This window comes from Panthera onca, chromosome B3, assembly GCF_046562875.1.
Source record: "Panthera onca isolate mPanOnc1 chromosome B3, mPanOnc1 haplotype 2, whole genome shotgun sequence".
Classification (NCBI taxonomy): domain Eukaryota; kingdom Metazoa; phylum Chordata; class Mammalia; order Carnivora; family Felidae; genus Panthera; species Panthera onca.
In genome coordinates this window covers 79,320,496-79,346,266 of record NC_138344.1, presented here as the reverse complement: position 1 = coordinate 79,346,266, position 25,771 = coordinate 79,320,496, and the positions used below count along the sequence as shown (strand labels likewise).

Below are 25,771 nucleotides of genomic sequence, written 5' to 3'. Positions count from 1 at the left end.
CGGGAGTACATATAAGATCATTTCTGTGTGAGAGTCTTTCCTGAGTTCTCCTGATAAAAATCACCCCCCACCTCCAAATATCAGTATCAAATTCAGCCATATATAAATATTAATTCCAACAAAACCTCAGTGTATCAATCCAAATTACAGGCTCAGGAACCTGGATTGGGATTTTAAAATTTTCCATGTACCTTGAATTTGAAGGGTTCCTGGTGATGAATGGAAAATATCACATAGCTTTATACTACTTATATCTGGTGAGAAGTCAAGAAAGGCTAGAAATGACATAAAAGATGATGAGAGGTTTTTTTTTTTTTTTTTTTTTTTTTAAGTATTGTTTTCTGTATACTTCTCCTTCCTCTCTGCGTTTAGCTGCTTCTCTTCTTATATGGAAAGGAGAAGACACATTGTATTTATCATGTGTCTGCAGCAACCCTGGAGTCTAAAGCTAGATTGGAGCATTTCCAGAATTGATGGAGAAGAATGACTGACAGAAGTATAGACAGGTTTATGGACATACATAAATACAAAATCATGCATCAGAACTCGGTTGATTTTCTTGCTATGCAAATATTGAATTAGTCCTTTTTCTTTTCTTTTTATTTATTGGGCAAATGTTACTTAATAGAATACACAAGACTTAAAGTTCATTTAAGATGAGAAAAATGTTGTAGTAAATTGTGCATTACAAGCTGGCCACCTGCAAGTTTCTCTGTTGAGAACCAGGCAAGATACAGGTGTATCTTTTGTTTTTGGCAGTTAATGAAGATACTTCAGCTTACCATTTCTCCCACAAAATTTTGGATTGTATTAATCTAGCATCAGTCTGTGCTAATTACTGCTACAACAAAAGTAAGTTGCATTCTAGTTCTGATGGGTGGTGTGAACAATTCTTACCAAAAATTATGTGAATGTTTCTGAGTTCCGAAGGTCCAGTGGGTTAAATTTGATTGTGGCCCCATTGATTTAAATGTTAGCCAGTGGTATCTATTTACAAGAAGATGGATTATTACATCTGGTCTTGTTGTTAAAGTCATATTGCATGCATTTATTCCTCTGACAGTGTATGTTAGCTTTATTTTGTTCTAGACTGTCATCAATGTACCTTTCTAAAATTTTACAGATTAAATTTGCCAGAAATGCTTAAAGATAACTACTAAAATATGAGCCCATTTAAACTGTAGATTTTTGGCCAGCTGAACATGAAATGGGCATACATTTACACACCACCAAGTAATCTCCATCCAGAAGACCTTTCACCTAGTGTAACAAAGTCTTCTCATGGTTGACCTCAGAGTGGATGCATCTCTGCCATCACTGAGGTCTAAAAATATGGCAAGAAGAAAGATGGGGGAGGACAAATTAGAAGGTTCAGGTTAACCTATAGCCTCTGTTACATGAAAGGCAAAAGGAAATTTTCTTTTCTGCCACTAACTGTAAACTTTTAGGTATCAAACTAGACAGAGAAATGTGGCCCAGATCTTGTGAAAATGACAGAAAATGTGCCTAATGACAATATCAGCTAACCTTTACTATGTACCAGGCATGATTCTAAGTATTTTATATACATTAAATAACCAAGCCCTAGTTACATTACAGAATTAGACACATTATTGTGCCATTTCACATACAAAGGAATGAAAGTCAGTGGAATGTGCAGACCTGGAATACAATCTGTAGCAGTCTGTTTCCAGAGACTGTGCCTCTGAAATTAGGCTCGCGGCCTTGAGGCTTTCCTTGTGTTTGTGCCTGCTCTGAGCGAAAGGAAAAACAAAGAAAGGGAAGGGTGTCCCGAGGCCTACTCTACACTAGAAGTTAGAAGTACAGTGATCTTTATTACCTGAATGGCACATTTTCATTGCTTTATTTCTCACTCTTGGGACAATAATGAAATCCTAGGAAATTAGGTTTTCACAACTCATGTAAGGGAGGGTTGGCATGGAGGGAAAGGGATAATGTAGGAGTATCCTGACGGTGGCCTTCTGCTGCTGCTGCTTTAACTTGTCTCTTGCTGGTGACTCTTGCCTTTGAGAATGAGCTGATACTATGAAAACTTCCTTATTGAGAGCTAGATATAAAGTAAATACAAATCACCTAAATAGCATTAAAATTTTGTTTCTTCCTTTCAAATATGTTGAAATATTTACCAGAGCAGTGGCCAAACTTATATATTTTGAAGGACTGGTGCTTAGAAACCACCAGGATGTCTTTGTCATTCCCTCGAGACTTTAGGATATCATTTTTCAACTCTTACCATTGGTGACATCTCTGATATTCACAACTGTATTATTGGTGTTTATCATACAAAGCATTATTTATAATGATAGTAGTCATTGTCAGAAACCTGACATTGCTCACTAGCAGATTCAAGTGAACTCACAATGAAAAATTCATGTACTGTATTTTTATATGAAGAGAGAATATCAACATATAGTCTATTTGATGCAAAATGTGCTAGCTAAATATGTCAGGTATGTATCATCATCTCTTCAATAAAATCACTTAAATCTTAAAGAATGTTACCCATGTACTGAAAAGTAAGGAGATATAGGAACTGTTCATCTTTCAATCAAATTTACAAATTTGTGCTGGACATTTAATATATACCAGGCACTAAGCTTACATGAACTAGGTGTAAAATTGATAAAATGCAGGCGTTATGGAGCTTATAGTCTTACAGGTAAGACACATAGGCCCATCAATAACTAGGTATGATATGTTAACTGTTAAGAAAGAGAATTTAACAAGGATTGAAGGAAGAGGGTTGCAGAGACATCCAAGTCAGACGGTGGGAGTCAATGAAAGCTGCCTAATAGTTGAATATTCATATCAGACAAAATGGTCTGATTCAGGCTGAGAGAAAGTGTGTATGAAAGTGTAAAAGGGAGAGAGAGAGGGGTACTTGTTCTGAAAATAATTACTATGACTAGAGAGAAGGGTAGATATATAGGGAAGAAGAAAAGAAGCTGGGGAAATACTTGGATAGGAGGAAGAGAAGTAGCTGATGGTAAAGGGTCCCATGGGCTGCGCTAAAGGGTACATCTCCTAAAGCTGGTGGTGATTCCCTTATGAGCTAGAAGCAAGATGGAATGTTCAGAATCACAGTGGCAGCCCTTTGAGGAGTGCACTAGGGGCTTCTGGGTGGCTCAGTCAGTTAAGTGTTACACTCCTGATCTTAGCTCCAGGAGTGGGCTGGAGGAGAACAAGACCTAAGACCAGGAGATCAGTTGGGAGGCTGTGGCCCATCCCTAGAAGAGAGATAAGGCTCAAACCAAGGCATTAATGGTGAGGATGAAGGTGAGGCATCAATGTAAGAGGAATTAAGGGGATGAGCTCTAAAACTGGTCATTGGAAGTGAGGGGGAAGAGAATGTTAAGGATGACTCTCAGGCTTCTGACCCAGATGGTTGGCCATTTACCAAGAGAGGAAACACCACCAGAAGACTAAGTTTGGGTGGAAAAACACTGATTCTGTTGTTGAACATCTTTCATTTAAGTCGACATACCTAAAAGACAGTTGGATAGGTTCTGGAATTTATGAGAGATAGCTTAGCTTCTCTTACCAATTTTGGTATTATCTTTACCGAGTCTTCTTATAATCACCTGGTTTCTACATTGACTTTTTTTAGCCTCTCTCAGGGAATTACATGCTATTTCCCTTTTATAAAGTATCAGGTAATTGTGATTTCTAGAGGCATTAAATGAAGCATAAATTGTAAGAGAATGTGATTGGAAAATGGATAAGATGTCCTCATTTCTCAACACTGGCAAGTGGGCAGTAATGAGGATCAACAAAGTCATTGCCACAGTGCTTTACCTCTGAGAAAGTTACCTTACGTCTCCATGAACAGTGCTGTGTAATGAAATATTCTTCCTTCCGCTCTGCATGCCATTTAGAATTTAGACCTTGGACTTATCACTGTTAAGTTTATTTCTTTCTGTCTCATTTTGAACTAAAACATTTAGGTATTTGATAGAAAACTAGTCAGAAGTCCCCATATTCAGGCTGTATTCCTCTTAAACAACCTGTTAAAAAGATGTGTTGATTCTAATTCTCCTCTTTCCCACCTCTCATATGTTTGAGTATAATAATCCTAAAGGTAGAATAAACAAGGGGAAAACATGACATCTTTAACTAATCACAGCTAAATATATGAAATGAATATTTTAATTAGAAGTAAAGAATATAAGTACCAATGAAATATTGTTGAACTTGAATCTGAAAAGTGTAACCTAAAATAGAATGTATACACACACTAAAAATGTTAGTTAAATTTTTATTTCCTTTCTTTTAGATAAAATATCATAATTTTTATGAAAGCTTCTGCTTCTAGTGACTAGTTTCCATTGATTACATAAGAATTCTCTAGGCAACTTGAATCAGGAAGATTTTTGTCTTGATCTCCAAATGGTATTTCCTCCAGACTTCAAAATAATTTATATTCACCCCATGGATATGTCATCAATCTGTTAAGTGTGAATGGACACTATTCTTTCCTGTACTTGACCAAATGTTTCATTTCCTGAAAATTAAATTACTTAAATGCAACAAACAGATGGTCAGAGAGTCCAGTAGTAGCTTACTCTGCCATGAAATTTATTATCTGAATTCTTGAGGTAGGCCTGAGAAGTTAGCAAAATTCTTTCTGACTACTAGTATGCCATGGTTAGTGTTAAAATCATCAAGCCACTTCTAAGTTAATTTGGTTACTTTGTCCATTAGTAGGAAAAGTTGAAAAGTTATTTCATATTTTATACAGAAAGGTAAAATTGTGAGCAAGTCATATGGACCACTTGGGTTGAAACTTATCTTAGAGTTACGCTTCAGTAATTAAAAAGACAATATGAATTATAAATGGTAATAGAAAATAATGGCTTGAATTTGTTTTATTTCCACTCTCCAAATATTATTATCTTTTTAGGCTAAAGGCATAATTATCAGTATAGTATAGAGAATTTGGATAAATAAGTCATGACTCTTTCTATTCTCTTTTCTTCTGTTACTGTCAAATAGAAAAACAACTTTGGTCATTTGGTTCAATGCAAAAATTACAGCTCACGAGTAAGCATCTATGATGGCCTTGTCTCAGCTACATATGAAAAACTTTAAAAATATCAACTTATTATATGTTCTCTCTGCAGAAAAAAGAAAAAGTCATTTTGCTCTTGGAAAGATTTTTCAGCTACCACTGAGGGTATTCTTTAACAAATCTATAAAGCATAAGGGTTTTTATAAAAGAGCAAGGGCCAAGTGCAACAAACCTATTAGTCTAAACTTTTCTAAAACATTTCTTTTTCCCAGTTGTGTATACACAACTTACAATTCAGCGCTTTTATTGAACTTTTTAAAATCTGTATACCTAACTCTATTCAAAGTCCTTTAGTTAAAATAGCAAAATTTTCTCTTATCCTTTCCATAAAGATGCTATTAGAGGACATTTTAGAGTCTTTCAGAGTTTACAGTGAACATGGCACAAGATAGTTGACAGTGAACAGTCTTCATTAATCCATTCCTTACTTTTGGCCTAGAACGTTCCGGGAGTACACCAAATAGATAAACACATTTAAGTCCTCACCTACGTATGGAGGCTTGTTAAGTCATGTAATAGAAGAGGGAAAAGGGAAAAAGAATGGCTGAATGAAGGACTTTAGTGTTTCTAAGAACTCCCTCTCTTAGAGACATAGAAGTAGAAGCACATGAAAAGCAACACTGCATATATATTTGGCTACTTTAGCCAGGAGAGTTTCCTGGCCATTTTCTGATTCCCTCTTCTCCCTCACCCTCCACAGTCCAAACCAGGGTAAGCAGAAGCAGCAGGCTGAGCCACTACAACACCACTTCTGTTCTCCCCTGCCCTTCCTGAGCCCCCTTTAACCTTTATCTTCTTCTCACAACAGTTTCTCCTGTGTCTACACATGGGAGACCCCCTGCCTTGCTGCTACTTGCTTCTGTCAGTCTCCTGCTTTCCTATTCATTGTTCTTCCTCCCCACCCAGTCAATAGGCCTGGATCATTTAAGAAAGCCAAACGCTCCAGAACACTGCTTAAATGTTTGAAGTTAGATTAAATAGAAATCTGTTCAGGGGCGCCTAGGTGGCTCAGTCGGTTAAGCGTCCAACTTTTGGTATTGGCTCAGGTCATGATCTCATGGTTGGTGGGACTGAACCCTGCACGTGGGGCTCTGTGCTGACAGTGCAGAGTTTGCATGGGATTCTCTCTCTCCCTCTCTCTCTCAAATAAATATTGTGTTTTTTTGTTTTTTTGGTTTTTTTTAAGAAAAAAGTTCAGAAAATACTCAAAGAAGAAGGTACACTTAGCACATCTTATGGTGGACTTGTTCCAGGAGGGTCATAATTCAGGCAGGACTCACGTCATTCTTAAAGCCTTTCCTGTCATCACTGATTTAAAACAGGACAGCTGAAATGCCTGGAGACCCAGGTGCTGGTCTTTCCATTCAGTGTGGCTCCTCTCTCAGGAAGGGGGATGGCAAGACAATGTGACAGGCTACGTGCAGGTTCGGGAATGAGCAGTGCCATTGCTGGTTTTCCATACTGCATATCAAGCACATTCATGCATTTTTTATCTGGAGTTTCCCACCTAAGGATCTGGCACTCCCATAATGCTGAAAGCCCAGCAACCATCTGGTCTTATTTGTAGGCAGTAGGGACAAATAAAGTAATAGTAGTGACAGTGTGAGCTCAGTTAATCCCACACTGTCCATGTGCTTCAGCTCTGACCAGGAGAGAATGTTTCTGGAGGCTTGGTCTATCCTGAAGTAGACAGATATGACCAGCTAACAGTGTGACAGTTTTAAGAACAATGACCCCAGCACTCTGGAGGTGAAAGGCTTTGGGGTAGATGTGTAGACATCTGCTCGGACCACATCCAGAAACTTACTATTCCATGATCGCATTGATGCTACATGATTGGGCACCAAGGCATCGGAACCAAAAAGACCCATCAGAGATCTGAGGCAGAGATCAAAATGGCCAAAGTAGGAGAAAGGCATCCTGAGAGACAGGATATCATCATGGGAGCTTCTGCTAGCCGTGGCCTGGCTCCGTATGCAGTTAATGCCAGGCATCCCTTACCATTGGGTGGAAGGTTGACTACGGTGCACTCTCTCCTGCGGCCCATTCTGCTGCTCACCTCCCCATATCCATCTGTGAAGTCTGAATACTGAGCCACCTCAGGTTTCCAGTCATTTGTGAAATTTTCATTTTATATATACACTTTTATAACTAAAAATTTCTTTTCTAAAATAAAGCTTTTTTTTTTTTTTTTTTTTTTTTTTTTTTTTTTTTTTTCTGTTCACAGCTATTAGCACATTTAAGTTAGTCCCTGATTCTTCTTTAGGTAGTTTGTGTTCATGATGATTTCTTCTTTTTTTTTTTTAAAGTTCATTTTTTTAAGTTTATTTATTTATTGAGAAAGAGAGAGAGAGAGAGAGCAGGGGAGGGGCAGAGACAGAGAGAGAAAATCCCAAGCAGGCTCTATACTCTCAGTGCAGGACCCAACACAGGGCATGGGGTTCGAACTCATGAAATGAGAGATCGTGACCTGAGCCGAAATCAAGAGTCAGACTCCTAGCCAACTGAGCCACCCAGGCTCCCTGATGATTTTTTTTTTTCTGTTTCTCATTGAAATATAAGTGGAGGGTGCCTGGGTAGCTCAGTTGGTTAAGCCTCTGAATTTGTTACAGGTCATGAGCTCACGGTTCATGAGTTTGAGCCCCATGTCAGGCTCTGTGCTAACAGCTCAGAGCCTGGAGCCTGCTTTGGATTCTGTGTCTCCCTCTTTCTCTGCCCCTCCCCTGCTTGCACCCTGCCTCTCCCTCTCTCCCTCTCTCACTCTCTCTCTCTCTCTCTCAAAAATAAATAAATATTAAAAAAATATAAAAGAAATATAAGTGGAACATACAATAGTTCTTTTAAGTTAGCATTTTTTGTTGTGCACAGGAAAAAAACAAAATAAAGATTAGATGATCAAAGGCTTGGTTGATGACCCCACAGCAACATTCAGACTCAAGCATCATCACAAGGGTCCATCTAATGTTAAGAGTAATTTTACCTGACCTTTGTGACAATTAACATGTCAAGCGCCTGGGCAGCTCATTCGGTTAAGTATCCCACTCTTAATTTCAGATCAGGTCAAGATCTCACAGTTTTGTGAGTTCGAGCCCAGAGTCCGGTTGTCAGTGTAGAACCTACTTGGGATCCTCCCTCTCTCTCTGCCTCTCCCCTACTCACACTCTCTCTGTCTCTCTCAAAATAAATAAATTAATTTAAAAAAATCATGTCAGGCCAACTGCAGCCTGTCATTAGTCATTGCTTTATTGTGGAAATATTTGTTGAGTGCTTGAGAACAATGCAGGACCACCACAGAAGCCTCATGATGCACTGAACAAATATGCGCTCAATAACTTTTTTTTTTTTTTTTTTTTGCTGTTTTCCTGGCAACCTAAACTCTGTGTAAGAGCTTTGGTAGCAAACTACTGCAGCCTCCAGTAGCAGAGCAATTCCAAAAGGTTTTGACTAATATGCTTCATCAGTGCCGTCAGATGCACCACAAGTATAGATTTCATCTTGTCTACGTTCACTTTCTCCCGAGTGTGTAGAGACGGCCCGGTATGCTTATTTAGTATGGTGTGCTTAATACTGGAGATGATCCTAAGAAATTACAGATTTCTCAATATGGCATTCTAATTAAAACCTAATTAGCAATTCACAGTGTTGGAACTTAGGTTTTCCAGCATAGAAAAAATAATTTCACTATGCATAGAAAGCAATGATATATTTTTTGGAGACATTAGAATTTCAAAAATATAAGGCAGCACATGTGGAATTTAGAAATGTTAAGAATCTGAAGTGTGGGGTTTCTCCATAGCTTTAAGCTTGAACAGTTTTATATAATCAGTGAGCTTGCCAAACAGTATCAAAAAACTCATTTTCTTCAAGTGCTTTATTTATCTTTAATAGAACCTTCATCACCCTGGTGTTGTAAATTTGGAGTGTATGTTTGAGACGCCTGAAAGAGTGTTTGTTGTTATGGAAAAACTCCATGGAGACATGCTGGAGATGATCTTGTCAAGTGAAAAGGGCAGGTTGCCAGAACACATAACGAAGTTTTTAATTACTCAGGTAAGAAATCAATTAGAGTCAGAAAAAAAAAAAGATAATGTTCAATATCAAATGTTATCACTGCTTAACTGCAGCTTCCTAGCCTTGTTTAGTCTCTACGTGCAAAGTCTGAATTACACTCAAAAAGGTTGCAGGGGCTTATAGTATTATTTCGTTTGTATCTGTGGTCTCCAGAGTCCAGTATCCCAAGTGAGTAATGTGTATGCAGGCCCACGTATTAAAAGTCCTCGTGAAATTTTAAATTGCACAGTGACTGAGTCCTGGTTCTTTGAAAACATTCAAGAACGGGTATCCCTGGAAGATATTATTGACAACTGTTATCTGAACCTGTGTTGGATGCTGTATCAATACCATCATATGCTACTTTTTCCACTGACGTTTCCTTAGAAACCTGCTGTTAATTTAGCTTATTTCAGTGACGTGCGTGTAAAGAAGCTTAAGTGTTCATTGTGAGTTTTCTCATGGCCCTTCCAGTTTATGTCCTAGTCGAAAACATTTTGAAATGAACTAATAGACCAAAATAAAATCATTGTGGTGACTTTCTTCTTTACAGATACTTGTGGCTTTGCGGCATCTTCACTTTAAAAATATCGTTCACTGTGACCTCAAACCAGAAAACGTGTTGCTAGCCTCGGCCGATCCTTTCCCCCAGGCGAGTATCAAAGCCTCTCCCAGCAAAGCCAGCAGCTCTGGCTCCCCGGCAGGATTCTGCCACCTTTCATCCTCAAAACCTTTATTTGTTTCAAGTTTTACCTGTTCGTGTTCATCCACTTGTTTCCCGGTTATATTTTCGGGACTTCAGTTTTGTCCCTCTGGCTTCTTAGGTCAGCCTGCCTTAGGCAACACAGGAGCCTTCTCAGTGGGCTCTGTTACCTTCTGTTGTACCCCGATCCTGGCGTGCTGGCAGTCCTGTGTGGAAAGCACAGGCCCTAGAGGGAGAACACTGGAGTCCCGGGGACATTTAAGTTTAGTGTTGTTCTCAGGGACCAGGGCAAAAGTTTCTGCTTTCCCCCAGCTCCGAGGATGGAAAGCAACTGCATATCTTCCCATGGAATCATGACTGAAGTGACCTAAGTCCCTGAACTGACCTGACTAAGCCGCTAAGGCAGCTGTCCGCCTTGCTTCCTTGACATCTTCACGTCCTGTCTAGGTTCCCACACAGAGTTAGTTTGGAGGAGTATTGTAGGTAACATGGCAAGCCTCTGTGCTTATCCCTCAACCTTTCTTTCTTTCTTTCTTTCTTTCTTTCTTTCTTTCTTTCTTTCTTTCATTCTTTTTAATTAATGTATTTATTGTCAAGTTACTTAACATATAGTGTAGTCTTGGCTTCAGGAGTAGAACCCAGTGATTCATCTCTCACATATAACACACAGTGTTCATCTCGAAAAGTGCTTCCCTTCATGCCCAGCACCCATTTAAGCCACCCCCCAACCCCCTTCCAGTAATCCTCAGTTTGTTCTCTGTATTTCAGAGTCTCTTTTGGTTTGCCTGTCTGTCTTTTTACCTTATCTTTCCTTCCCTTCCCCATGTTCCTCTGTTGAGTTTCTCCAATTCCACATATGAGTGAAATCATGTGATACCTGCCTTTTTCTGACTAGTTTCACTTAGAATAATACCCTCCAGTTCCATCCACGTTGTGCAAATGGCAAGATTTCATTCTTTTTCATCTTCGGGTAGTATTCCATTGTATATATATATACCACATCTTCTTTGTCCATTCATCAGTTGATGGACATTTGGGCTCTTTCCGTAATTTGGCTATTGTTGATAGTGCTGCTATAAACATTGGGGTGCATGTGCCCCTTCAAATCAGCATTTTTGTATTCCTTGGATAAACCTTTATTTATAATAAGCCCTTGAGTTTAGTCCATCCCTTCCGTATTTACATGACATTTTCCTGCCTTGTAAAACAATATTACCCACTCCTGAGTATACATATTTTCACATTTATCACTTTGTTTTGGGTGGGGGAGGAAGGGAGAATGTTTAGATGATATTTATGAATGAAATATGCTTTTGTACCAGAACTTCCAGCACTGTGTTCAAGTATATAAAATGGAAAATAGCTGTTACTTCCATCATGAGAATTACAGTTGTCTTTGGCAGACCTGGGCTAAGACACATGATGATGTGTGTCTGTGACCTTACCATTCCTGCAAACCATTATTATCAACAGATAATCTGTGACTTTACCAGACAGATGATCTGTGACCTTACCATTCCTGCAAACCATTATTATCAACAGGTGAAACTTTGCGACTTTGGTTTTGCCCGGATCATTGGAGAAAAGTCTTTCCGGAGGTCAGTGGTGGGTACCCCAGCTTACCTGGCTCCTGAGGTTCTAAGGAACAAGGGCTATAATCGCTCTCTAGACATGTGGTCTGTTGGAGTCATCATCTATGTAAGCCTAAGTGGCACATTCCCATTTAATGAAGATGAAGACATACATGACCAAATCCAGAACGCAGCTTTCATGTATCCACCAAATCCCTGGAAGGAAATCTCTCACGAAGGTAATATCTTCCATTCAGAAATGATAATGGTTTAATCCTTAAGTGTTATATTGTTAAATCAATTGAGAATTATTAAATTGATAAATGTTCGTTGCAAATTGTCCACTGGAGTAGGGGCGCAATTTGATTAAGGTGGATTGGGAAAGACCAAAACCATCTTCTGATGAAATGTACATATGTTGTGGAGAAATTGAGCAATAAATATTAAGAGGCAAATGAAACAAAAAGAAACTGTTAATATTTTGATATATTTCCTTAGAACTTATAAATACTTACACATTGGTGTAATAGAAACAGCTAATCTCTACCAAGAATAATCTTTACCTACCATATACCTGCATTTGTATTAAGCACTTTTAATCCATTATGGGTACAAGAACTCTATGATAGTGATAATTGAATTATCATACTATGTATTAGTCTGCAAGTTCTTTGTGCGCTGATTTCCTTTGTGTGACATTAAAGTATGTATGGTATTTTATCTAGCCATTTCACTGGTATTATATTTTTAGGTTGTTTCTATTTGATCCTTAAATATAATTTCTATATGTATCTCTGACGATTTCTTTAAGATAGATTACCTTGACAGTGAGTGTTGCGTTATTTAAATTCTTAACAAACCTTTCCTTCTCCTTAAAGAAAAAGAGAGTTTTAAAAGAAGTGGCAGGGGCAGTCAGGGTAGAGAAAATAGCACGCTTCAGAGTAGAATTCCCCAATGAACGTACTTCGGAGTTCATTCAATCTCACAAAAACCCCGTAAGTATTACTTACCCTGTATTTCAAGGAAGAACACTGAGGCAAAAGAACTGACAGACACCACAGGCCAAAATCACCAAGCTAGTAGGTGACAGAGCCAGAATGTATACCCAGATGTGTATATGCCCAGGGCATATACCCAGATATGCTGGGTATAGACCCACATAGACTGGGGATATACCCAGTCTGGTCACATATTCTTCGATCACCAGTCCTTTGGTTTTCAGGCCACGTCTAGTTCTAAGTTTGTTCAAATTTCTCACCACTTTAAAAGGCAAGTACAGTCAGAGATAAACATCTGTTTGATATCTGTTACTGCATGCAGTGATGTGGGAATCAGAAAAGAAAGTATCTAAACTGCCCGAGATAATTAACTCCTGTTAGTATTAAGTGACAAGAGTTATCCATTATCAGGGCTTTGAGTTACTATTAGCAATAACCCTGAACATCTTCTAATTAGTTGTAAATCATAGTTGGATGGATATATCTTAAAGGAATCTGTGACCTACAAATGAACTATCATGTAGCCAAAGTACTAATGAAATATTTAGGATAATTCAACAGAGGCAAAAAGCAAAGTATAATTAGGTTTCTTTTCCTGGGGGCATAAAGGTGGAATTATCAATAACCTTGTGACCAGTTAGGAAACACTACCTTTAAATATGCCTAACCATTATGTTTGATACCTGCGATCCATAAATCCAATAGAAGGACTTGCTATTGTTACCATGGTGCAAATCTGGAATACCTCTGAAGCTAGTCACGTTTTCCTGTTATGCAGGAATAGAGCATTGGGTAAACTGCCTCCACATTTAATTTTTTTTTTCTGGGAGTAGTGTAGTACTTTTTCTTGAAGTAGTAGAATAAATGATGCTTGGTCTCTGATACGACGGAAATGTGGCCTAGCTGCTAGATATAACCTATTTAGGGCAGAAACAAATAGCTATAGATTGTGAATGTTTAATTATCACTGATAATAGAGGCCAGAGACCTAGATATTAATGGCTCAAAAAACTCTTTTGGGAAATCACAAATATATATGTGGATAGATAGATAGATAGATAGATATAGATATATATAGACACACACACACACACACACACACACACACACACACACACACACAGTAGGTAACATGAAAGCAAAGGACAAAAATAAAATACTCTTTAAAGAACTTGAAGCTAAATGGAGAGATGCCAAGTTCAAAGGAGAAAGAATCACTGTGGACTTGACTAGTCAGAATTGCATTTTCAGAGGAGATGAAATTTAGGCCAGTCACTAAAAATTGCAAAGAAAGAGATACAGCATTTGAGAAAGAGAATTACATAGGAAATTTAAAAGGCATTTATATTTGACCAGGAAGTACATATTTTACTTGGCTACAGATATTTCTAAGTGCTAAAAATTTTGTATCACTCAGACAAAGTGATATAGAGACCAGCTGAGACAGAACTTCACCTTTCTAAATCAGTTTGGGAATTGAGAGGGACTGGCCTCTCTCCTCAGTATCTTCCTCTGACTCATCCTTGCCTTTGAGGCACAAGAGTTGTACTATTTGCCAATTGCTGCCCTGGATGGGAAATGAGTTACCTAGTTGCTGGTATATGAACAGTACTAATAGTTGAATATAAAGAAAAAGTGAAATTATGTCATAGTATTAGCTGAGGTGTTACAAAAGTAATTAGGCTAGGTAAAAAGGACAGGCCCCAGGTCTGTCCCACTATCTTGTTGAGAACAAACAATTCCCTCACAAAAAGTTGTAACAGGAGCTGGGTCCATGCAATTTTAAGCACGTAGGATCTGAGAAATACACAAGGAAACTAGTATTGGCAAAGGATGGTCACAACTGATAATAGTAAATTTTTAGTCTCCATATACTTTAAACCTTGCCAGAATCACTAAAAATCTAGATACAAGGAAATAAAAATCGAAGCCCCTCAGTGACTCAGAAATCAAAGGTAAGAATCAACAGTCAAGTGGCTTGAGTTATGGTCCTATCTGCCATTCTAATTAGCCATCACTTAACCTTCTTTGAGCTTCAGTTCCTCATCTGTAAATCAGGATAATGATCCCTGCCTATATAATGAGTTGGTAACAGAGACTGAATGAGATAAAGGATGTGAAAAGCATCTATACAGGCAGGTGTGGGGTGAACCAAGGACTTGGATTTAGGAGGGAAGATAGGAGAGCACTAAGCTAAGCAACTGCTCTGGCGGGTAACCAAGAAGTGATTGTATAATTTTAGAAATTATATGCAAACTGATGTGCATGCTTCCAAAGTATTCTTCAGACATATTGGTAGTTGTGTGTGTGTGTGTGTGTGTGTGTGTGTGTGTGTGTGTGTGTTTGCTTGGCATGAAAAAGCAAAAGAAAAAAGAAAGTTGTAAGGTCTTTGTAACATACATAGATGTGTCAGAATGAAAAAAATTCCTGTGTCATGCATTTATTTTTCTGTTAGTGTAGACAGGGACTTGATATAATATAGTCCTATATATTGGAGTGGTGGAGCTCTCATCGTACCATTTGAACCTCACAACAGTCCTCCAGTATGTAGCTTGTTTTAGTCTCTGTCGTAGAGAAAACCAGAAACGTTGAGTGACTTGCTCAAAGTCAAACAGTGGCAGGGCTTGGACTTCAAATTATTTGTCTCCATTGTTTATAGCATAGATACTTGTACACCAAAGGGTGCTTATTTCTTAATGCCTTGATATTTAGGAATCTATAAGGGAATATTTTAAACTCATTCCTTTTTTTTGCTGTGATAGTGTAATAAGCAGAGTACTGGCATTCTGGGGATGTGCTGATTAGTAATTTAGCAGGGAACTAGGTCTCGTGTGCAAATAATAGAAACCTATAACTAACTTAGGCAGAAGATAGTTTATTGACTCACACAACGGGGAAGTCCAAATGGTGAACCTCATCTATGTGGATCTGGTGGTTCAGTGTCATATTTCTCCATCTCTCATCATCTCTGTTTTGCTTTATGATGGCTTCCCTCTCAGGTGGATTCTTCATGTGGTGCAAAGTGATCCCCCGGCAGCCCCTGGCTTACATGCTGCTTATTGTATATGATCTCAGAACGGAAGAGTAATTATTTATCAGTAGCCATACATTCTCTGAAAGGGGCACTGATTGGCTCTGCTTAAATCCTGTAATACTCTGGGAACAATCACACTGTCACCGCAGGAACCTGGCTTTGATTGGCCATATGGATGATGGAGAGCCTCTCCAGTTTGGAGAGAGTAAGTTCCTGCAGGGAAGAGATACTAGGCCAAAAACAAACACAAAAGCATTAATAGATGTCCATTATCAAAGTATTTTTTTGTGAATCAAGGTATGATTTGAAAAATGAGAAGACTTTTAGGAAAACCTAACTCAGCAATTGTTACAGGAAAAATGGAGATAATAAAATTAAATCTTCAAAGAAAAAAAAACCATAGCAGCTAACACTTCTATAACATTTGCATTATAGCCAAGCACTATTTAAACACTTTCCATATATGAACGTATTTAATCATCTCCAACCTTTGACTAGATACTATAATTGTTTCCATTTGAAAGATGAGGCGGTGCAGGCGCCGAGGGTTAAGTGGCTTTCCTGAGTGGGGCCAGGGTGCAAATCCTGTCAGCTGGCTCCAACATAGATGCTCTTATCTACTACATTTATAGCCTCTTGATTATCCTTCTAATGGATTTTGCCATGCTGTCACATTAAATTTTTAATATGCTTTCACTAGCTTAGAGCTACAGTAGCAACACAGTTTTTAATAACATCTAAAAATACAGGGAAACAAGATCATGTTGTGATAACGCCCTGAGTTGAGAGCTCTTCCACTTAGTGTATTGGTGACCTCATCCAACTTCCTTATTAACTCTTAGGTCTCAGTTTTCTTGTCTGAAGTATGGTGACAGTAATTCCTAACTCATGGGGTTATTTTAAGAATTAAATGAAATTGCACCGGAAAGTGCTTAGCACAGTGACTGTCATAGCTGGATTACCTTAAATATAATGAACACTTTCTATTTTCCAGTCACTTTACATGATCTATCTACATATCTATCCGTATATAGGTATTTAGTTATACACACAAATGTGTGTATAATTATACAAATTTATATATGTAACTAAACATACATTTAACTATACTCATATATAGTTACTTATATGTATAACCAAAGAGACACATTATAAACACAGTTATACAAATATAACTAAATAAGAATGCATGTATACAATAAAACACTCCAGAATGAATCATATGATTACAAATAATTACTCAAGAGGAGACTTTAGGTAATCATGGGATGGGAGTTTGAGGACGTTTCAATTCATTCTAAGCCAGTGTTGTGTATTACGCCTTGTTTCATTTCATCTTAGTGATTACCAGATGGCCATTTGACATCCTCCAGTTAGTCCATTGTTACCTATCAATGATTACACATGGCCTCACTCCCACCTCTAGCTTTATCACATACTAGGTTCAGTTTGGCCCTTAACACATCCATCCTATGACCTTTCTTAGTTCCTTGAAAGGACTTGCACACTTACTTTAAAATATTTACTTAATTAGGCAAATTTACTGTATCTCATGGAAAGAGCAGCCCATGTTCACTTAAACGTTTTTTAGATAATCAGATGAAACTAAGGAAAATTATGCCTTACTTGATCATGTATCAATATGCCCTTCCATTCATTGCATTTTTAGCAATTCCAAAAGAGCAAGAGACAGACCAGGCTATTCTCCATGTTTGTCACATGTGGTATAATAATAAGGTCGAATCTTGGATGGACATTGCCAAAACATCAGAAAATTGCAAACAAGGCTCTGTCTATGACTTAAGAAGTAGATACCAGGGGTGTAGGGCATAGATATGGGAAATGGAAAAAATAGCTAATAGTACATGGAAATATTTGCAAGGCAAGTGATTTCTAATAATTTTGCCAAAGAACCTTCTCGAGTATGGCTTATTTTAAATCTGTCATAGTCTAGCTCTAAGTCTGTAGTAAGCATTTTTTAACTTTAGCATGCCAACATTTAATCAGAGGAGCTAGTTAAAAGTGGAGATTCCCTGGCCCCACCCCTATAAACTGCAATCCTGTGCTGAGAATGTAAGAAGTCCGTGGATCACACTTTCAGAAACACTGCTTCAGAGCCCTGATCCTCTGAAAGACCTGACAGCTGAACAGTGCTCTCAAGAAAGTCTTAAATAAATTCCCAATATTTATATTTAAATTTTTTTTTTTTCAACGTTTTTTATTTATTTTTGGGACAGAGAGAGACAGAGCATGAACGGGGGAGGGGCAGAGAGAGAGGGAGACACAGAATCTGAAACAGGCTCCAGGCTCCGAGCCATCAGCCCAGAGCCTGACGCGGGGCTCGAACTCACAGACCGCGAGATCGTGACCTGGCTGAAGTCGGACGCTTAACCGACTGCGCCACCCAGGCGCCCCACCAATATTTATATTTAAACAAATTATAAAATCCCTCTCTAACTCCTAACCTCTTTTTGCATTTGCAATTTCTTTCTCAGATATTTACTATCAGGACATGTAATTTATTTCAAATGTTAAATGTATTTCAGTATTGATTGCCATGAAGGTAGCAAGAATAGAAAAAGCTTTTTGACCAGTTTCTTTTGTCAAGAATAAAGAAGAAAACATGTAAACTCCAGGAAATACAGAAAGTTGTATAACCAAGTTATGTATAATAAAGAAGAAACTAACATAGGTGTTATGATTTTGCGCTTTGTGCAGTTGAAGGAATGTAGGAAAAGAGAATCCTCTTGACGCATGACAATTCTACTTTGAGTAGATGTAGGTTTGGAAATTTGATATTATAGGGTATAGGTGGCAGGGGTTATAATCTCATAATTCATAATAGTTACATATAAATTATCCCACATATTGCTTATTGATTCAAAATTTTAGATAACCGTAAGAGCAAGCATGTCTGACTTTATTATACTTATGCAAATGAATGTAAATAATGAAACATCTACAATGCTGAGGAGGAGAATAGAGAAGAGGTGAAGAGAGCTGGAAGAGCCATAGCTTCCACGGGGTTCATTTAGGATTCTGCCTAGGTGAATGGACTGAGTAATACATATTTACTGTATGACTTAATGTATAATTTAATGTTAATACTTCTGAATAAAATATATCCATATGTATACATATGTATATGTATACATATCCATATTGTATGCCAGGCAGTGTTCTAAATTACAGAGCTGGCTCGTACATTATTTTAAGACAACCTAATTAATTGGGGGAATAAGGTCAGTACAATAGAGAAACCTGAAATAAAATGATTCATTGTCCTTAATGGAAAGGAATCTATGTTTGTTTTGTTTTGTTTTAATTTTGTTTTAATGTTTATTTATTTAAGAGAGAGGGAGAGAGAGACAGTGCAAGTTGGGGGGAGAGGCAGAGAAAGAGGGAGACACAGAATCCAAAGCAGGCTCCAGGCTCTGAGCTGTCAGCACAGAGCCCAACACGGGGCTTGAACTCACAAACCATGCTATAGTGACCTAAGCCGAAGTTGGACTTAATGGACTGAGCCACCCAAGCACCCCTGTTTTGATTTGTATTTTAAGGTGGTTCTTCTCAAACTCTGTAGTGACAGACCAGTTTTATATTATCTTAATTTCCAGACATATGTACCAGTTTATTTTACCAGTTTATCAAATAAAATTAAAAAAAAAATGACAGCAATATCAATTTGCTATAAAAGTTCCCACAGACTTAATCTTACTTTCTATACCTCTTTCATTGTAGACCAGTAAACATTTCACAGATCAGTACTGATCCATGAACCTCCTCTGAGTGGCACTGGTTTAAAGCTAATCAGAAGACATTTTTTAAGTAGTTAAAACCATAATGAGATGTGAGGTTTTTATTTTTCATTTTGAACTCTTTTTACCAATTGATTTAGATCTTTTACCAGATGCATACAATACTTTCATTAAAAAGTAATAAAAGTGAATGGAAGTACATGGGGGAAAATAAGTCTCCAGGAATAAATGGAGTACAACCTTCTATATAACTATAATTCTTCTGTGCCTGGTTGAAAAATGTCTAAAATTTTAAGTGTAATATATATATATATATACATATATATACACACACACACACACACACACACACACACAAACACACACGTATATATACGTACATATATATATGTATATATGCACATATACGTATATATACGTACATATATGTATGTATGTGTGTATATATATGTATATGTGCATATATATTGTATATGTAAGTGTTATTCACCAGAGAGCAAGGGTTATGTTTCCTTTTCTGTAATACCAGTCCGGCATCATGACTGGGCAGATGAAGAAGATGTAACCTCCACTGTCTCAACTTATGCCCACACAAAGGAGAATTATTAAGTGTGAAAGTCAAATTCTCTTCTCCTACATTCCTTCAGTTGCTCAGAATCATTGCATACATCTTAAACCATTCTTTTTTGTATATAACTTTAGTATGCAGCTTTTGTTTTCCCAAGAGTTTACTCTTAGAGGAAGAAGACAAGTGGTGGCTGGACAGCTGGTAAAGTGAGATAAAACTTGTGCCAGGGCAGATCATCTTGCCAGAACACCGACAAACCTGCAGCAGTGGGAAAGCATCTGTTAGAGTAAAAATTACATTTCCATCATCACCTTGAATTGATGTGTTCAATTAGAGACACAATTTGAGGAAGGTCAGTAATAGACCACGAAGACCACCAGAGAAATTACTATTTTTTTTTCTTCTGAGTTTTGATATTCCTTTATGTGACATTAGGGAGACAAACAGGCAGTAATCAACACAGAGGCAACCTTGGAAATTGTCGCACAATGAGTCCCCAGCCCCCGCAGATAGAGATCATATTCTGCTTTCACAGGTGACGTCTGAAGAAGCACCTATTCTCAAGTCACCTGCTGTGTTGTTACTGCTCAGCTTTAGAGGCACGTGGTTAGTGTGCATTATGAAGAATTAAGAGCTGACACAAAGCCTTGACATTCCATATATAAAAATGGGGGTGGGAGGAATACCCCTTGCATTAATCCTATAGCTTATCTTCAGTTCAAGATTATTAAATCATGATGATGCACCAGTGACATAGGTTCTTTTCTGCTCGAATAGCCTCAGTGTTAGTATTTCTGCATCCTCCTTTCCCTGATAGACATAGTCACAATTTATTCTGCCAGTTGGTCTCAATCCTGTGCTGACATTTATGAACCGTGTAGAATATATGGCATCTCAAGTCATAGGATGGCTATCATAATACACCGCTAAATTTATCAAAGCATCTAAATTTTACATTTAAAGCAATTTTTATCATTCAATGTGGTTAATTCAAATAAAATTGGTCACAAGTGTGTTTTTCTCCCAGAAATTGAAGATGAAAAATGCAGCCAGTACAAACACAAAGCAAAGCTAAATAAAAGCCTTGCACCAAGAATACCACATGGTATGGTTTCAAAATCCAACAGTGTTCCAGAACGCTAAACACTTAAGTTGGAAGTAGCACTTTGCCATGAAAAGGAACCAGCTGTAGGCCCCTCTTGCACTACGTATTGTTCAAAACAAAAAAACAACCCCATTGAAAATAAGCCTCGGGTAGATGAGACCCAGAAGTCCAATGGTAGAGGAAACAAAAGAAAGACAATTGTCATTTTAATAATTAAACTGTGTTTGTAACAGTTTACGAGGCTTGCAGATCTAGCAAGCCTGCTGAATATTAATGAATAGATTGATTTGTCAACATATTAGCACCGCTGTCAGACATAACACGGAAGAGATGTGAGGCGGCTAGCCAGTGAGCTGCTTTAAAATGCTTGACTCACTGTCAGGAAATTCTATCACGATTGGTAAACTAAAGTGAATCAGGTGGGTTCAAACTTCCACTGGGATTTAATAATCTCTCCTTGAAATTTGGGAATTACTTAGTGTACTTTCTTTTAAGCTATGCAGTTTATTCAGTAGTAGTAAGTAAGTTTAAAATTAGCAACCAAAGACACACAATGATTTTTAAAAATCTTCTAATAGACTGAATTCTTTATTATGTATGTATGTGTATGTATACATACATATTTCAAAATCCAAATGAGATATTATCTGAAAGGGTGTACCACCAGGAAATGAATCATTTATTTTGAGAGCAAGTAAAATAAAATTGACAGAATTTTCTTTAACAAATGGTCATTTATAGGGAAAAACCACTCAGAAGTTTTAGCGAGAATACTAGCATTAAAAAAAAAAGAATATTGGCACTATAAGTGCTCAAAAATCAGCTGCTTATGTGCCATCCAAATTGAAATGTTTCCTACATATCCCAATTATAAAGTTAAAATTTCGCTTCTGAATTTATATCATAGTTGAGTTGAAATACGACATCTGAAATGTCAGGGTAGAACAACAGTAAAGGTTTAAGTATTCTGTTAAGTTTGCTTTATTCCACAATGACAACAGAGAATATTTCAAAATACGGCGTGGTAAAAATCTTTCTTAGCCCCTGTACTGCTCTATTTTACCAATATACTGAGTAATTATCCAGAACATTCTTAAATTGCTTCAGTAATAGAAAATGGTTTCACAAGGACCCTTATTTCTTCTGAATTTGACCCTGGCACCATGAGCAAAAATCTCTCTGTTTTTACCCACTGTTAGAACAAGCCTGCTCCTTTTTCCAAATAGAGGCTAATCTCAGGTTTGAAAAGCAGCCATCATATCACCCCTGATCTCTTCTCTTGGGCAATCAGCTTTTCCTTCAGCCTCCTGGTCCAAACACTCTCATCTTTGTTTTTCAAACCCCAAAGCTGTTCTCACTCAAGGTTCCACAAGTCTAGTTAAGTATAAAGTGAAGCCACCACTTCCTCGTGATAAAGAACACATTTCTTTCAGCATGGCATAAAAATCACAACTGACTTGGTAGACTCATGTGTTTACTGTAGATTTAGAACCTGAATTCCTTCTCCTGAACGTTGTTGATAAGCCAGGCTTTCCAGTTCTGTACTTAGACATTTCCTTGGGGGCTAGGGAAGTGAGACCTAAAAAGAAGACTCCGTTTCATTGGTCCCTATTAAATGTTGTTATACCAGTACGGCCCAGAGCTCCAGATGCAGTTATTTTGGAACTGATTTGTGTAATCCAATTCATTGGCTCTTCCTGTTGGCATCCTCTGAGTGAAAGCTCTCTGAAAACCTTTCTGTGTCCTCCTTGCAGACTACCAAACCAGAAGGGGCTGAGGACAGATATCTGTATGTTTGGGTACCTTTCTCTGTGTTTACATCCATCTCTTCAGGGGTCCTTGGGGCAATATTAAACCAGTTGTTAACTACTATCAATGTTCTCCTGCCTCTAGTGTCTTGCTACTCAACATGTGGTCTAAGGCTCCTCCTGGGAGCCACTAGAATATAGACAATCAGGTCTTACCCCAGATCTACTGAATCAGAATCTTCAGTTTAAAATCCCTGGATTATTTATATGCATGTGGAAGTTGGCAGAGTTGTTCTCAATTCCAGCTGCACATACTAGCAACACTTGTGCTTCTAAAGATACCGAGGCCTGGAAGCCCCTCTTTAAAGATTTTCACTTGACCAGTGGCTTGAGTATTAGCATTTGAAGAAGAAGAAGAAGAAGAAGAAGAAGAAGAAGAAGAAGAAGAAGAAGAAAAACAGAAATCTCTCCAAAGGATTTTAATGTGCCGTGAAAATGGGAAAAAAAAATCCACCTTGCACATGATTAGCATCCTGTAAATATATTTTGATTTCTACCTTAAATTTTGAATCAGTTTAGCATCATTTTCAGGGCTGTTGTATGCTGTGTTTAAACAATTCGTGATTTCCAAGATTGTGTTTCCAGTCTTCAAGGGGAAATGAAATTGAATGTAAAGCAAAGGCATAACCGTTGATAGGGTAACTTTCTACAGAGGAAAGAACTGGAAAAGGAAAGATACCAACTTGAGTCTCGAAAGGTCTTGCACTTCATTGGATTGCGGTAATTGACTCAGAACGAGTAAGATGATGATTTCCAGCGGCCTTGTTTGCTGCCTGCAGCCTCTGGTTTCAGCCCGAGAGGAGCGTCCCAGTTAGTGTTGCCGGGCAACAGCTTGCTGGGTTGAGAGCTGGAATGTGAAGGGTTGCAAAACGATTTTTAAAATAAACACACAACTTACCATCAGCATGAAGCGAACCAAGAGAACTACTGAGCACTGTGACAGGCAGTGAGGCAGAATAGAAGAGGAAAAAAGAAAACACTTCCTTGAAGGCAGGGAGCTGAGTGGTTGACAGATGATGGCCCCATCACTAGGATAATAGTTCTGATTTGGTTTCCAATTTGAAAATTTGTACCTGAATAATTTGCGGGTGGACAGAAGACAATACGGACAAAATTTTAAAAAGGTACTCTTTCTGGAAAAGAAGAGGTCAGCCCACGGAATTCACGGGTAATTTCTCTTCTATAAAATAAATGTGGCAAAATAACATGAGCTGTATTGCAGATATTCTCAGCGTTATTCTGATTTTCTGATAGAAATCACTGATCCTATGATCTATTTTATGGTGTTGTGATGTCTTACCATCCAGGAATATCTTTAGCCAAAATAAACAAACCATATGCACATAATGTGGATATTCACACTTAGAGCTGAGAAAATGGCCATTTATATGTGTAATTAATGTATTCAGTCTACCAAACGCTGTTTAGCAAGCATTTTCCTAATGCACTGAGTGATGCATTTTATTTTAAATATTTATGAAACTTCCATGCAGAAATGAATACATAATTTGTGTGACCTTCAAGGAGTTAAAATCTAGTTGGAAGAGTAGGGGGGAGGACAGGCTTCTACTGAAATAACACAAGATGGGAATTGGGAAACGACTGAGAGGTGTGACCCCAGGGACCTATTATATATTCACATATATCCAGTTCTATTCACTTGGTAGGATTTTCTCCAGGTTTTGGAGGTCATTCAGTTTAGCCTTAGCAGTGGCTTAAGCAAATCTACCTCCTACATACAGAGAACCTATTCTGTCCCTACATGTGGTGTTTGCTTTGAAATACAGAATGACTGCAAGATAGTCCCTACAGTTGCAAAGATAATTCAGAACTTTGATGGCAGAAAAAATGGAATCCATACAATTAACACTCTGATGGAACATTCCCTTTCATATTAAAACATAAATTCCTTCAGCACCTGCATATAGTATTTAGTTTTGGTTTTGTTCCGATATTACTCGTGCACCTGGCAAACAGGCTGCCCAGAACTGTAGCAGTCCTAACATCTGCTCAAAGTTCTGTAAGAGAACGTTTGATTAAATTTTTTTTTGCTTTCCTGACATTTTAGTCTCTCAACTGGTGGGGCAATGAGAAAAATTGCTGTACAGGAAGTAGGGGGGGAGTAACTGTGTTAGCCAAGAGTTTACTGTAGCAAAAAAAAAAAAAAAAATTAGGCTTCAATAAAAGAAAAACAGATTTTCTTCCCCTGCTTGCTCGCTCACGCTCCCTCTCCCTCTCTCTCTCCCTCTCTCTCTCTCTCTCTCTCTCTCTCTCAAAATACACTTTAAAACAACCATTTTCTTTTCTTTTTTTTTCTAATTTATAGGGAACATTAGTGTGAATTCGTGGCTAGAGACATTTTAGAAAGCACAAAACTCTGCTCATGAAGGATAGGGGATTCTTTAAAAATGAAAATTTAAACCGTACAATTGTTTAAAATTTTCCAATAACAAAGAAAGGGGAAAGACTTCTCACATTGCCTCTGTTGTGGGATTGTTGGTGCCAAGGTCAAGAAAGAATTCTTGAAGGTTTTACAATGCAACTTAGTAAGTTTAAGTAGCATGGGCAGAAAGAGCTGCACTTTTGCTGTATGAAGCCAGTGGTTATATGCTTAGTGCTCAAGGAGGAGAGTGCAGGTAGTATTAGATCATAAATGTCTTCTTTGAATTTCTATTCGGAAAATTACTTTCACAAGACTTCTGTGGCACTTATCATTCAGTTCGATATTAACTACCGGTGAAATAGGCAGTCATATCACCTTTAAGAATGTAGAAACCAGCATATATTTAATAGTTATCAAAACTATACAGAGGGCGCCTGGGTGGCTCAGTGAGTTAAGCGTTTGACTTAGGCTCAGGTCATGATCTCAGGGTTCGTGAGTTCGAGTCCCGTGTCAGTCTCTGTGCTGACAGCTCAGAGCCTGGAGCCTGCTTTGAATTCTGTGTGTCCCTCATTCTCTGCCCCTCCCCTGCTCATGTTCTGTCTCTCTCAAAAATAAGTAAACATTAAAAAAAAAAACCAACTATACAGGTTATAGGTCAGCCTTCCGGGCTACATGTGAACACTTTTCCGCTTCTATCCCTCACC

At 38.0% G+C, this 25,771-nt stretch overlaps 1 protein-coding gene across 2 annotated transcripts in view; it reads left to right on the top strand.

Moving 5' to 3' along the window:
* PRKD1 (protein kinase D1) overlaps nt 1–25,771 on the top strand; it is a 328,491-nt gene that overhangs the window by 296,836 nt on the left and 5,884 nt on the right. For both annotated transcript variants that reach the window (XM_060619415.3, XM_060619414.3), the window contains 3 exons: nt 8,978–9,139; nt 9,693–9,791; nt 11,385–11,652. In XM_060619415.3, the coding sequence (XP_060475398.1) occupies nt 8,978–9,139; nt 9,693–9,791; nt 11,385–11,652 (529 nt within the window). The remainder of the gene's footprint in view (nt 1–8,977; nt 9,140–9,692; nt 9,792–11,384; nt 11,653–25,771) is intronic.